Source organism: Sciurus carolinensis, chromosome 11 (assembly GCF_902686445.1).
Source record: "Sciurus carolinensis chromosome 11, mSciCar1.2, whole genome shotgun sequence".
NCBI classification, from domain to species: Eukaryota; Metazoa; Chordata; class Mammalia; order Rodentia; family Sciuridae; genus Sciurus; species Sciurus carolinensis.
The window spans coordinates 31,536,805-31,551,792 of NC_062223.1; the positions used below are offsets into that span (position 1 = coordinate 31,536,805).

At 45.4% G+C, this 14,988-nt stretch overlaps 1 protein-coding gene across 1 annotated transcript in view; it reads right to left on the reverse strand.

Moving 5' to 3' along the window:
- Positions 1 to 3,714: 3,714 nt before the first annotated feature.
- Positions 3,715 to 14,988, reverse strand: part of Ptprj (protein tyrosine phosphatase receptor type J) — a 144,240-nt gene continuing 132,966 nt past the window's right edge. Inside the window, 4 exon segments of the mRNA XM_047518944.1 lie at positions 3,715 to 7,351; positions 9,400 to 9,535; positions 10,113 to 10,273; positions 14,809 to 14,928. Coding sequence (XP_047374900.1) covers positions 7,193 to 7,351; positions 9,400 to 9,535; positions 10,113 to 10,273; positions 14,809 to 14,928 — 576 coding nt within the window. The 3' untranslated portion in view covers positions 3,715 to 7,192.

Consider the following 14,988-nt stretch of genomic DNA (forward strand, 5'->3'; position numbering starts at 1 on the left):
CTAACCATCGCTGTCTTTGTTCAGCTGCAGTAGAAGATACCATAAACCAGGTGGCTGATGAACAACTGCAATTTATTTTTCACAGTCCTGAAAGCAGGAAAGTCTACAATCAAGGCATCAGCAGATTCAGCAACTGGTGAGGGCCACCTTCTGGTTCACAGATGGCGCCATCTTGCTGGGTCCTCATGGTGGGAGGCGGAGCTCCCTGAGGCCTATCCTAAGGATTCCACCCTCCCGACCTAATCACCTCCCAAAAAGCCCCACCTCCTAATACCACCACTTTGAGAATTAGAGTTTCATTATATGAATGGAGGGTCTGGGGGGACACAGATGTTCAGAGCATTCCTAGACCATTGCTAAACTAGAACCACGACAGCCTTTCATCTTCCCTCCATAATCCACTGTCCATACAGTGAGTGACATGGTCATGACACTCCCTGGTCTGAAACTCTGATGACTTTCCATTGCTCACAGATTAACATCCCACCTCCTTACCCTGGCTTATGAAGCCCAACTCAATCACATGCCGTCTACCTCTCCAGCTTCCTATCATGCGCCTAGCTCCCTCCCCAGCTTTGCTCCAGAGATCTCAGTCTTTTGACTATTCTTCATTAGTGCCAAATTCAGTCTTGCCTTGAGGTCTTGGCACACTCTGGTCCTTCTGTCCTGCCTGGCCCTTCTGCTCCCTCCCTCCAGAGAATCCACTCATTCTAGCCACAACATGTACATAGATACAGACTTGATTCCTTTTTAACTCCCTGTCTCTCCCACAGATTCTTAAACCCACAAGGGTAAGGATCATGCCTGTTTTGTTCCCACATAAACATACCCAGAATTCACCACCAGCCCAAAACAGATCATCAGTAGGAACTTAAGGTGAAGAGTGAATAGCTGCCACTGTTTACCACGCTCCAGGCAACATCCCAAATGTCTCGGCATGCGACAGCATCAAGATTTTAACCACACTCATATGTGTTGGAGACTCAGCATCTATTCTTTCCTAGTCAAAGTACCCTTAAGCGAGTAACCGTGTCTGAGACCTGAGAGCAGGTGCCTGGAAATGTCCTCCTTGAAGGTGTGATGGCCAGATGATATCAGGGCCAAACTTGCCCATGGGAAGCTGCCCTTCAGGAGGCTGAGGGTAAATGGGTTTGGCCTTAACAAGAAGCCAAGCCACTCCCACCACCATTTAGGGCCACATCCTGGACAAGCAACAGCTTCTGCACTCCCAACACTCGGGGAACACTTCAGTTCTCGGTCACCTAGTGCTGATCACAAGGAGAAATGGTCTGTGGCTTCCACTCCACCCCTTGAGGTGAAGGGAAAGCTCGGGACTCCCTACTTTGCACCATTCTGTGTATCCCACACATCTAGGCAGATCTTCTTTAAAAGCAAAATAATTTCTACCCTCAACCAGTGTAATTATGTTTGGAATAAATTATGCCTAATCAGAAAAATGGTTAAATAGTCCTTGAACCAACCTGGACATACTACAGGACCATGTGCATGAAAACTGACCTTATTTCACCCACTATTTCACATAAATGACTTAGGAGTCTAGTTAATTTGCACTTAGCAAACAGGCCCACATTTAGGCATAGCCTCCAGCAAGGCTGGAGGAGAGACCAAGTGGAGGGACAGAGGTGGGAGAGAGTGGGTGTGAGTGGGCAGGCAAGCTCCTGACCTGCCCCCACCAATGCCTGAGACTCTGGGGGGACCTAAGGCCAGGGAAACGTCACCCACTGAGAGTGCAACAGCGTGCCCTGCTCAGTGTCGTCCATATTCACATTAACAGGACTGTACCTTCTGCCTGTGCCTGATGTGTCCTGCCTCCATGGTTACGGTCACCCCTGTGATCACCATGCACTTCCCATCACAAGAAAACAGTGAAGGCAGCTGGGCATGGTGATGCACACCTGTAATCCCAGCCACTGGGGAGCCTGAGGCAAGAAGATCGCAAGTTCAAGGACAGCCTCAGCAACTTAGCAAGACTCAACATAAAAAGCAAAAAAGATTGGGGATGTAGCTCAACCACCTGTACCAAATAAATAAGTACCGTGTGTGTGTGTGTGTGTGTGTGTGTGTGTGTGTACGTGCCACTTCTCCACTTACACACACACACACCCTTGCAGTGGTTCAGAGGCAAGGACCATTCAAACCAACCATACCTGCCATCCTAAATCACTTACCTATCTCCATCACAGCACCAGGCCTCTGCCTGTGCCATGCTCCTATCCCAGCCACCCCCAAAACCTTCCCATTCCCCGAGCAAAGTCTGCACTGTCAGCCCTCCACCTCTCCCTTTTAACCCCCTGCTAAAATCCTATTTCTTTAGCCTCCTCTTAAATATCTCAGTACTCGTAACTCCTCCGCGTCCCGGTACCCCTTCCTTTCCACCTCGTCCGGCAGGTGGAGTCTGGGGTCCGCCTGGCATCTGTGTCACAGCCCAGGCCCCTCCCCCAGGCCGTCTCCCCTGTAAGGGCTCCTGCTCATGCACACTGCGGTCCAAACACCTCTCCTCTCCTCTCTTCCCCCAGAGCAGGGGTGGTGTGGAGGGTGTCAGAATCTCTCCCCTCACAGCTGCTGAATGAAAATGGAGAGCTGGTGCGTGGAGACGTGAAACGCCATGTCTCTCCACGCTTTCACACTCCAACCTACTAAAGGTCTGGTTTACGCGTGTGGTTTCTCCTTCGTGTCTCTTTATCAAAATGCAACTCCCGAGGGCAGAGATCCTAGTATGCTTAGTTTCTGCTGAACCCTCACCTCATCTCTGAGGCGTGGTGCCTGCTACACAGCAAGCCCTCTGTAAGTCACTGCTGTGTCAATCTGTCTCACAACACAGGCATCTTTTAATACGCCGGCAATTCCCCAAATCCATCAACAAATAACTGTAAAAATCCTGAGAGCAAAAAATAAAAATAAGAATCCTGGGAGCCAGGTGTGGTGGCACATGCCTGCAATCCCAGCCACTTGGGAGGCTGACTTGGGAGGATCATGATTTCAAGGACGGCCTTGGTGACTGAGCAAGACCCCATCACAAAATAAAAATAAACAGAAACCCTGGGGACTCGCCCAGGGCCTGCACGCCTCCACCCAGCGGGTAACTGCCCATCTGCCCGTGGCCGAGTCTTCAGAGCCTCCTCTTCACTAAATCACCCTGCAGGTGTGCTACGGACTGAACTGTGTCCCCCTAAAATTCCTACACTGAAGTCCTAACCTCCAGTTCTTCGGAGTTGACTGCATTTGGAGATGGGATCTTTAAGGAGGTAATTAAAGTAAAATGAGGTCATGTGGGGGGAGGCCCTGATCCAGTGTGAATGGAGTCCTTAAAAGAAGCGACTAAACCAGATGTGCACAGAGGGACAACCATGTCAGGACATGGGGAGAGGCCAGCCAAGGAGAGAGGCCTGCGACCTCCTGACCTCTGACCTCTGACCTCCAGAACTGTGAGAAAATGAATTCTTGCTCCTTAAACTACCCAGTCATGGCAGCCCTAGAAAACTAACTCTCTGTGGAAAAACCCAAAGGGAATCATGTTTTGAGGGGGAAAAGGGTTGTTTTATTTTGTTGTTTTAAGGATACCCCAGCCAAATATAAGCCAATCAACTGCTTGGTCAATGGTGTTGATGTAAAGTAAGGAGAGAGGGGGAAATAAAAGGAAAGAAAGAAACAAAGGCATAATATGTTGACATTTTGTATATTTGGTATTTGTAAGTCTTTAAAAAATTTTTTCAGGCCATTTTTTTTTCCTTTAAAAAAAAAAAGCAACCAACAGCAATACTCTGTACAAGTATAACAAACATTAGAAATATGCATCATTCCAAAATAGTTACAAGAAAATTACAGTTTAGAGTCCACATCAACATGTCCTATTCATATGTGCCCCCAAGGGAGAAAAAGCTACAGTATGTTAAACACACAGCTGCTACACAGTAGTCGGAAAACTCAGGAACTTGGACTTTTGAGGCAAATCAACATCAGTCACCAAGACTTTGTTTAGCTCAACAAGCGCAATCAAGCATTTCAAATAATAAAATAAAAACCAGGCTTTTTCATCCCCAATGAAACACAAATATGAATCAGCTGCATAGTTGACCCCACCCCACCCCCACCCCCCAGAGCCTCTGACTTTACAAAGTACAAATCCAGTGGAGTCAATTATGCTGGGGAAGAAAAAAAAGAAAGAAAGAAATTATGCCGAAGTCTGGCTGGAGGTCACAATGTGGCCACGGGGAACAGACACCAAATGTCACTTCCCACGGGTGCCAGTCGTCACTAGATTCAACTTTGGAGGCGGAAAGTTTTTCTCTTGGGAGAAGACAGTGATGGCCCAAATCCCCCAGACCAGCTGGCCCCAATCTTTAGCCCTTTCATGGACAGTGAATCCCACACTGGCTGCTTTTCTATGTGCAACTGCAAATCCTGAGCAGGGAGCTCGAACCACCCCCACGGCTCCACGGGACTCTCCCAGTTCCAGTTCATCTTCCTGGGAGGGCCTCGGGCAGAAGCTCGGAGCACCCGCCCCCCGCCTGTCATCACTATTTACACATTCATCTTCCCTTTCCAATGACTGTGCTAGAAATACCCTGGCCACCCCCAGTGACCTCGTCCCCAGTCCTCTGCAGGCTGCAGAGCAGCATCATGACCTTCGTGTGACCTGCCCATTTGGAATTCCAGACCGCTCTGCCACAAGCCTTCCTCCAGGGATTGGGAGGGACGTTGGAGAGTGGCTTGCTGGGGCTGCTGCCCAGCTATTTCCCAAGCCCGAGCCGAGCAGGGTGGGGAGGAGGAGGGCTTCTGTGCTTTGCATTTTCATAGGAGATGTTTACAATTGCGTTGCCTTAATCTTCTGGGGGACTCTGATATTTTAAAGGACCTTTTTTAGAGGCAAGTCCTTTCCTCTGATCTCTCTCCGTGGCAGTAGTGCAGACACAGCAGGGCTCAGAAACTGCATGGGACTTGACACCTCAGGCACGAATGGAGGAGTGTGGCCCGAGAGCGGCTGCTGGGACAGGGAGTTGAGCGGAGCCTGGGACTCTCCGCGGCCTGCGTGAGTTGGGGCAGAGCAACACACCCAAACCCAGCTCCACCCCACACCCAGGACAGTGTGGCTTCCCTGGTCCCCACCTACAGAGCCACAGCCCTCTGTGACGTGGAGCCAGGAGGGGCCAACCTAGCCTGTCCACCCCCTGCCCTGGAGGGCCTGACACTGAATGAACTGCTTCCTACCAAAGAATGCCAAGGATTCAGCAAAAAGTGCAATTTCCATTTGAGAAGCAAAATTCTCCCCAAATCATGACACCACCATGACCTCTCCTTTGAATCCTTTCAGTACCTCAAAGGGAAAGGGGGACAAAAGACATACAGCATGAAACCTCTGAACCACATCGAGGGCTTTCAGTACATTGAGGGTCATCCTCTATAACCCCAAAATACCCACTAACATGTCCAGTCAGTTCTCAAAGTGCCGGTTAGGTGAGGAACATGGCAGCATCAGGAGGCGGGCTCCCTCGGGCCCACAGTGACCAGGGAGGCAGAGACGGCCCCGCTCCCATTCACAACAGGACACAGTCCTGAGTGTGCAGCAGGATGTGTTACTGTGGGAAGCAGCCACAGGACTCCAGGGACTCGGTGATTCCTTCATAAGACCTTGTATACTTCATTGCCTATTAGAAAACAAACTCGAAACTTCTTCAAAATATAACCTGAGCCACAATGTAAAAGAAACAAATCCTTTCATGTTAATGCCTTGAGAAGTTTACAGATTATGTACCAATAAAATAAATCCACATAAATTCTGAAATCCTTGGTGAATACACACCTGAAGCAAAAAAAAAAAAAAATTAAATCTACATTTAAAAAAATCAAAGTAATTACAGCAGCAGTATAGTGAAAAGAGGTTTTAAAAATAATAATTACATCTTTGATACAAATCAGACTCTGTACACCTCAAATCATAGGAATGACTGTTGTAAGAGTTTAGTATTTATATATACAGTAGATACCGATATGTGTCACTGCAGATAGAGACTAAAGCCAGTGGATTTGGGGGGAGAGGAGTTAATCTGATACTGAATTCACACTGAAGTGTTCACAGATTGCCACACTTTTAAAAACACACACGCACACATATACACAGACACACAGACACACATTACATGCCAACCTGAGTAAAACATTACTAAAAACCCAGAGCATCATGAATCACTAAGTCACATATTGCACCTTTAAATAATCCTTCTTACCAAAGACAGAAATGAGAAAAGGGTTGAGACAGGGACAAGAAAAGGATTTATGTCACCATAGGATTCCTCTGCTTCTCCCATCCCCACCCGCAGAAATTCTCACTGTGATATTTTAGTTTCCATTCTCACCCAACCAATGGGCTGAAAATGTTGCCAACAGAAAGAAGTCTTTGGAGAAAACTGGAAGGGAAAAAAAAGGAAGAAAGAAATGGAGCACAGATGTACGTGGGGAGGGAGGGAGCAAAGAGAGAGGCCTCCTCAAGTCAATGAGAGCAGGAATGTTAGTGAGAAGGCGAACCTCCGATGCTAAACTATTGTTTAAATATTCCACGTATTCCAATTATGAGATTCGATACAAAAATAGAGACATCTACTGAGTTTTGCCTGTGGAAGCATAATTCAGAAAAGGCACATGTTCAAATAGAAAACTTATGCGGAAGAGGCACCGCATCCCCCTCCCTACACAAGAATCACCCACAATTATGTATTTTCCATCAGCTAGATTCCAAGATACAGTAGGTAAAAATAGACCTCTGATACTTAAAATATATTCAACCCAACACAATCCTGGCTTTAGCATGTGAATCATATAAAATAGTCTCTTAAAAAAAAAAAAAAAGGAACCTGTTTTGAAAAAGAAAAAAAAAAAAAAAGTCATAGCTCACTTTTCCTGGCTTTCCACAATTCTCCAAGGGGGGGGGGGAGTGAATTCATCCCATTGGTAACAGGAATGCAGGTGATTTGCTCCACCCATCCACAGCCCTGAAAGCCCCAGCTTCTCCTCTGTCATGTTTGACATGTGCAGCTTCACACCCTCCAAAGTAGTTCTAACAGAACAGAACACAGAATTGAGATAAGAGACGCATGAAGACATGTCAACATCGGGGCGTTTTCCTTTGCTGTGGGTGTGACAGTCTGGTTAGCTTCAGAAAGGATTTGCTTTGGAATTAGGCGATGTAACCATTGGTCTTCCCAAACATGCTCACTGGCTCAAGGTTTTCATAGATTGTCATTGCAGTTGTATTCTGGTAGATGAGATCGACTTTGGAGTCTTTCTGGGATCTGATAATATCCAAAACACACTGATTGAGGAAAACATACTGGTCCTGAGAGAAAAAGGAGAGAGTCGATGAGCACCCAAAGGACCTTCAAACAGATCATCCCCATCACCAACCACCCAAACTCCATCCCACACAAGGGCAAACAGCAAGCATGTTTTAAGAGGTTAACAACATTCTGGTAAAATCTGAAATCACAGAGAGCAAGATTTCTGCATCAGTGTTTCTCAACCCAAGAGGCACACTCTCTCCCGCACTCCCCACGGGGACATATCAGAATCTTGGGGAAGGGCAAAGGAAAGATGTGGAGAAGATGATACACAGACATCCAAAAACTAACAAGCCCAGCAAGATTTCCTGGGCTAGGGAAGCTGCACAGAAGAAGTAAATCTAATTCTCAAGAGAGAAGGTGGGATAAAGGGGTGATCAGGTGAAAAGCAGTGAGAACCACATCAGGATCTGCAGGTAGCCATTCAAAAAGAAGAGGACGGGTTGGGGTTGTGGCTCATTGGTAGAGCGCTTGCCTAGCATGTGTGAGGCACTGGGTTTGATCCTCAGCACCACATAAAAATAAATAAATAAAAGTATTGTGGCTATCTACAACTAAAAATACATTTTAAAAAAGAAGAAGATGAGGAGGAGAAGGAGGCAGCCTGGCACTGTGGCACATGCCTACAATCCCAGTGGCTTGGGAGGCTGAGGCAGGAGGATCATAAGTTCAAGGCCAGTCTTAGTAACTTAGAGAGGCTAAGTACCTTAGCAAAACTCTGTCTCAAAATTAAAAAAAAAATACAAGGGGCTGGGGGTGTAGCTCAGTGGTTAAGCACCTCTGGATTCAATCCCCAGTACCAAAAAAAGAAAGAGGTGTATGCCAACACAGAAAGATAACCATAATCGTTTAAGAAAAAAAAATCATGAGGAAGCATTATGCAGAAAACAGGATCCAAAGACTTTATTCCATGTGAGTGAGGCTGTATGCATACTGACGTACAGGAAGCAGCCTATAAAGTCAGATTCCAGACTAGACACATTGACGGCTTCCAGGAAGCAGGTTTACAAAGAAAAGGTAAAAGAGAAAACTATGTTCTACAAACTCCTATACTGCTAAATTTTTTTAATATGACTAAGTATTGTTTTCAAAACATAAAAAAGGGACCCCCCAAAAAAATCCACAGGTACAAGATTTATGTATTTCTCAAAAGAACATAAAAGACTGAGAGGCGACTCTATATAATTATAGCAGAAAAATGAAAAATCTCTAACATGGAAGGTAAATTTCACTGTTTTCACTCAACCACAATAGTTCACCTTGAAGCACACGATGTACCAGGCTTCCAGAACATTCCCTGCTACACTCAAAAACACGGTGCCTATTCATAGGATTCTAAATCGATAGTGGGCAACAACCTGACACAAAATTAATATTCTGCTCTCATCTTGGTCAAGGCACTTCGCCCCTCCGAGGAAGGGTAGTCTCCACTATATTCTGATGAGAATGTGCCCTGAAAATAGTTTATCAGGAACATTTCAGGGAAAACAAATCCAACAGTCCTGCACACATTCCCCGGTAGACTCAGCATTCATGTTGTTCCACTGGTCAGTCACCTCTGTAGCCCTGACAACGAACTTGTGTTCTCTAACAGTTACGGGGCTGGGTGGGGACAAACTGCTGCACTGAGGCCTAAACAGCTTCATGCTAGTCCCTAGCCTCCATGTTCGAGAAGCCTGCTGTGTCAGCTTACTTTAAAGATGGTCAGATCTTCTTAGAAACAAAGAGCGAAAGGACCAGTTTCACGAGATTAACACCTGGACCTGGAAGTTTGGAGACTTGACAAAGATCACTTGATCAGTCAGAGGCAGCACAGTGAAGACTCCAGGTAGTTCCAGGACTAGGATCAGTACCACTACATCACCTGTATCAGGATGCTTAATTCCAACTCAGTTTAGGATTTGCAAAGAAATTCAGGGTTACTCTACCCCCAAGGGCCAGAAAGATCTGGAAGGGTGAAATATTTTAACATGAGCACGTGACACAATGTGACCTTCCAGAAGTGGGAAGGGCGGGGTGCGGCGCCCACCACGGACCCTGGCCTCACCTCTGTCTGCACCATGAGAGGCCTGTGCATCCGAAGGTCGTACACAACGCCGTACACGTCCACCGTGCTCTCGTTCTCTATCTGATAGATAAGACGGTCGATGGCAATGAAAGTGCCCGTCCTTCCAACCCCAGCACTGAAAGAAAGGGAAAGAAGCCCATCACCGGGGTCACCGCGTGCCCCCGTCTGTGCTTATTTCTTGCTCTTCTCCACCGTCACCGTTGGAGGGCCATGGCCAGGATCAGCAAACACGGGCCCAACTGAAACCTCAGCAAGTCAGGCTGCCCTAGCTGGAGCCTGGGGCCTGAGACCCAAACTCGCTTTTGAGTTAAACATCTTAAATAAAACAACCTGCCAGGTCCTGACTTACCCCACTCCAGTTACTACCCTAACCTAGGAGAACAAGTTTTTATTCCCTCATATGAATAAAGATCTTCAGCTTTGCAGGCTGTAATACCAATGGAGCATCAAAGCAACCATAAATGGTATGTAAACCAGTGGGCCCAGCTGTGTTCCAACGACATTTTATTAGTAAAAACAGGCCACAGTTTGCCAACGACTACTCAAGCACCTTGGAGCTTTGGGAATAAGTCCAGATCTTTCTTGAATTTATAAATGGCTGTTGCAATCCCTCTTACGCGCTGTTTTTGTGAGCTGCTCATAAATATATCCTTACGTGTGAAACGGTCACATGTGAAGTGCCATTTGCATACCTGCAGTGCACCAGAATGGGTGACTCGGGAGGACTCTGCTTCATGTAGTCACGAACAAGGTATCGGAAGTTGATGAGCAGGTCGGTGGTGTCGGGTACGCCATGGTCCGGCCAGGAGGTGAAATGGAACTGACGCAGCGGGTGACTCTCGCTGGTCTGGATCTACAAGCCAACAGAGGGCTCAGAGTCAGAGAGAAGGCTGATTGACAACGTCACGAAGGCCAGTCAAGGGGAGCAGAGCTGGCACGCCGCATGCCGGGGACAGACCGACAGGCACCGCAGCAGGAGTGGCTGTGACTAGAAAAGGACTTGGCAGAGTACGACAGCTGCTGCGGTTCTAGGACATCCTTCATCTTGCTCGTCAAATCCTCACAACGTGTGCAAGAGGGAGGGTTTAACAGCCCTCCTTCCAGACGAGGGAAGACAGGTCAGAGGAAAGTGAGTGGCTTTCCCGACATGCCCCTCAGATGCGGCCGAGTATCTACTCCTCCTGCCTCGAGGTCAGATCTTTTCTTCCCCTGCCGGTTCCTGGCCAATGAAGGACTTGCATCCTTGAACCTGCGCCTCCTAAGAGCTTCAAAACCCCACTCCTAAGCCCACCTGGGGACGTCACTGACCACAAAACCAAAAGTAATTTGCCCAAATAAAACCACGAGGATCCACATCTCCTAATTGATCAGGTCCTCCAGAGAGTCCAACATAGGGACAGGCAATTAGCAAGCACCAAGTGTTATGGTTTGGACATGAGTGTTCCCCGAAAGCACACGTGTGCGAGAGCGCAAGGAAGTTCAGAGGAGAAATGACTGGGTAAGGGAGCCTTAACCCAACTGTGAATTAATCCCCACAGCGATTAACTGAGTGGTAACTGAAGTAGCAGGGTGTGGCTGGAGGGGGTGGGACTAGGGACGTGCCTTTGGGGTACATATTTTGTATCTGGAGAGTAGGATTCACGCTCTCTGCTTCCTGATCACGATGCGAGCTGCTTCCTCCGCCACACTCTTCCGCCAGGATGTTCTGCCTCACCTGGTGCCCCAGGAGTGCAGCAGCCTTCTATGGATTAAGACCCCTGAAACGGTGAGCCCTAAATAAACCTTTCCTCCTCTACAGTTGTTCTGGTTGGGTCCTTTAGTCACAGCAGTGAAGACTCTGACTAAAACACCAAGCAAATATTTACAATTGTAGGGTTTTGAGAATGGATCCAGCCCCCGCCCCCAAAAAAACCAGTCCATGCCAACATCTAACAGGTAGTAGAAAGCGGGTTGTTACAACAGAACTAGTTACTACGCCTACTGATTTCCTACCTCTGGCCAAACATGTACTTTTAAGGATCAGAACTGCCCCAGCTAGGGCCCCCCCAACTGAGTCCTGGCCTCACCACCTGTACCCACAGATGGACGCAGGCATCTCCATCTCTCTTACGAATGCTATCCTTTCAGGCTAATTTTTTACTATGTATTTATTTTAAAAGCAATGGCTTTACATTAATCAAAATTTGGAAAATAGTTGGAAGAAAGGACAGAGTGAGGTGAGAGGATACCCAGAAGCCTCATCACAAATAAACTTAGCATCCCCAAATTTCACCAAAAGTATTCATCCAAGGAAAGGGGAGAAGTAGAAGAAGAGAGAGAGGGAGAGAAGAAGAAATCCCAGAAAGGAATACTTCTGACTGTTATTTCTGCAGAGGGGCTCAGGTTAGGGGTGTTGGTAAAAGGAAATTGTTAGCTCTATTAATATTCTCAATTTTTAAAAGGAGAATGTATTAGTGTATTTTGTGTAATCAAAAAATAATATTTTAGTAAATGCCATGTGGTATCCTGGATTGGATCCTAGAATAAGAGAAGGCTTTAGTGAAAAAACATGAAATCTGAATAAATCTGGAGTTTAATGAATGAAACAATAACAGCAATTGCAATCATTTAAATGATGTGGACAATTTGACCCACAGTTCCCCTCCACACAGGCAAACTCCAAGCAATAGAAACAACCAGGGATAAGCCACTCAATTTAAATGAGCAAAACATACAGAAATAAGCATGAAATATTTCAAAGTTGGTAACAGCTTTGACGGCATCTCCAGGGGAGGAAGTGAAATACTAATTGAGGCTAGAATCTCTAAGACATAGCAATAAGCAAAGAAGTAGTATTGCTTTTTTTCTAATATTTTTTAAGTCGTCGACGGACATGTTTTACGTCTTTTTTTATTTACATGTGGTGCTGAGAATTGAACCCAGTGCCTCTCACAAGCGAGGCACGTGCCCTACCACTGAGGTACAACCCCAGCCCCTAGAACCAGTATATCTCATACAGCGCTTTACCTGTGACTTACAGAACCTTCGAGGATGATACTCCTTGCAAACTAGAACGTAAACCCCCCAATGCCCATGAGAGTTGGCACCACTGAATCTACTGCCAGGCTTTTCTTTCACACACTGTTCATAACATGCATTAAATTTGTCTCCTCGTGTGTCTCACTCACACTCTGTTCTGACATCTCATGGTAATTACTGTCAGCCCTCAGCAACCATGGGGTTCCTGGACCCCATGGATATAAAAACCTGTGGATGCTCAAGTCCCTTAAATAACATGACAAAGTGTCTGCCAAGACCTACACACAACCTCCTGAAAACAGTCATGCACAAAGTTTCAATGACAGACCACACACAGGATAGTGCCTACTGCATGACCTTGGTGTGCAACAGTTTGTACCATCAGGTTTGTGTAAGTACCTTCCATGATGTTCACACGCTGACACACTTCTCAGAACCTACCCATCATTAAACAACACATGACTGTACTTTAAATCACCTCTAAATTACTTATAAAAAGGTACACTCATACATTGCTGGTGGAGTTGCAAATCGGTGCAGCCACTCTGGAAAGCAGTGTGGAGAATCCTCAGAAAACTTGGAACAGAACCACCATTTGACCCAGCTATCCCACTCCTTGGCCTATACCCAAAGGACTTAAAATCAGCATACTACAGTGGTGCAGCCACATCAATGTTCACAGCTGCTCCAACCTAGATGCCCTTCAACTGATGAATGGATAAAGAAACTGTGGTACATATACACAGTGAAATATTACTCAGCCATAAAGAAGAATAAAATTATGGCATTTGCAGGTAAATGGATGCAGTTGGAGAATATCATGCTAAGTGAGATAAGCCAATCCCAAAAAACTAAAGGTCAAATGATCTCTCTGATAAGCAGATGATGACACATAATGGGGGGCAGGGGGAGGGAGGCAAGAATGGAGGAAGGATGGATTGCATAGAAGAAAAAGAAGGGTGGGGATGGAGTGAGGGAAGGAAAAATAACAGAATGAGACAAACATCACTACCCTATGTACATGTATGATTACACAAATGGTGCGACTCTACTTTGTACTACCAGAGAACAGTTGTACCCCATTTGTGTACAATGAACCAAAATAAATTAAAAAAAAAAAAAGGCTAATGTATCTCTGATAAGTAAATGATGATACATAATGGGGGGGTAAGGGAAGAATGGAGGAACATTGGATTGTGTAGAGGGAACTGAGGGGTGGGGAGGGGCAGGGGGAAGGAAAGATAATGGAATGAGACAAACATCATTACAACTATGTACATGTATGATTACACAAACGGTGTGACTCTACATTGTATACAACCAGAGAAATGAAAGTTGTACCCCATTTTTGTACAATGAATCAAAAAATAAAATATGGTATTAAAAAAATTACCAACAAAAAAATTTAAAAAAAACAAAGTACACGCTACATAAACAGAAAAGACGTTTATGCATCTTCAGTACAGATATAACTTTTTTTCTACATATTTTTTGAACCCAAATTGGTCAACGTCATGGATTTAGAACCCGGAGACACAGAGGGCCAGCTGTATATATAGTATGCAGCCATCATTACAAATAACTGAGGAACAATAGAGTAAGCAGCTCAGCCACAGTTTAGTTAGCCTTTCTCCAAAGGCTAGGCATGTGCACAGTTTCCAAATTTTTCATCCATTATAAATAATGCTGAGATTCACCTTTCAGACTAACAAGCCTGTATTATTTCTTTAGGGCAGAGACTTAAACTTGGAACCAGATGATCAAACAGAATAAACTGCAAACAGTTAAACCCATTTACCCAGCCATCAGGAGGGATCAGTGTCATTTCGTGGCACTGCCTCTATTTCAAACACTATTTTAAAAAAAGAAGAAGAACATATAAACTTGACTTCCTAGAATGCCAGCACAATTTAATTGGATTTGTGTTTGCAACTTTGGGGGGGAAGAGATGCAATGTGAATAGGCCCTGGAATCCTATTAATGTAACTCTTATCAGCCACTCCTAACAGTAATCAGCACCCCTAATGACATATTCCCAAAAACCCAAAAGGCCTCAGCCTGTGACAAAAATTCCCTCAACAAATCACCTGGAAGAGTGAGGAAAGAATTACTGATGCAGGGCCATGCTACTAAGACTCATTTTATTCAGGAAAAAATTAGGAAATTTCTCTCCAGAAAATAAATACAAGGAGTTGCCTTTGAGTATATTTACATAAGGATTGTTTTATTCTGAAAAAGAAAGCAAAAATGTTTTTCCCAAGGCAAAAAATAAAAAATAACCTACTAGTTAACATCAACCTAAAAAGTACACCCCGAAATTAGTAACTGGTGATTTTTTTAAGGTCTATCTTATTTTCACCTCTTACTTACATTTTTCACTGTGAAATCTCTGATGGTCCATTCCGGAAGAACAACTTCGGATGTCATTGCCACAGTGATATCCCCATAGTCCTGAGCCTGCTTGGAAGGCCAGTACTCCTCACATTTGGTCTGGAATAAAATTGCAAAATTGCACTTTTTATGAAAAGACTCAGATCACACCAACTACCA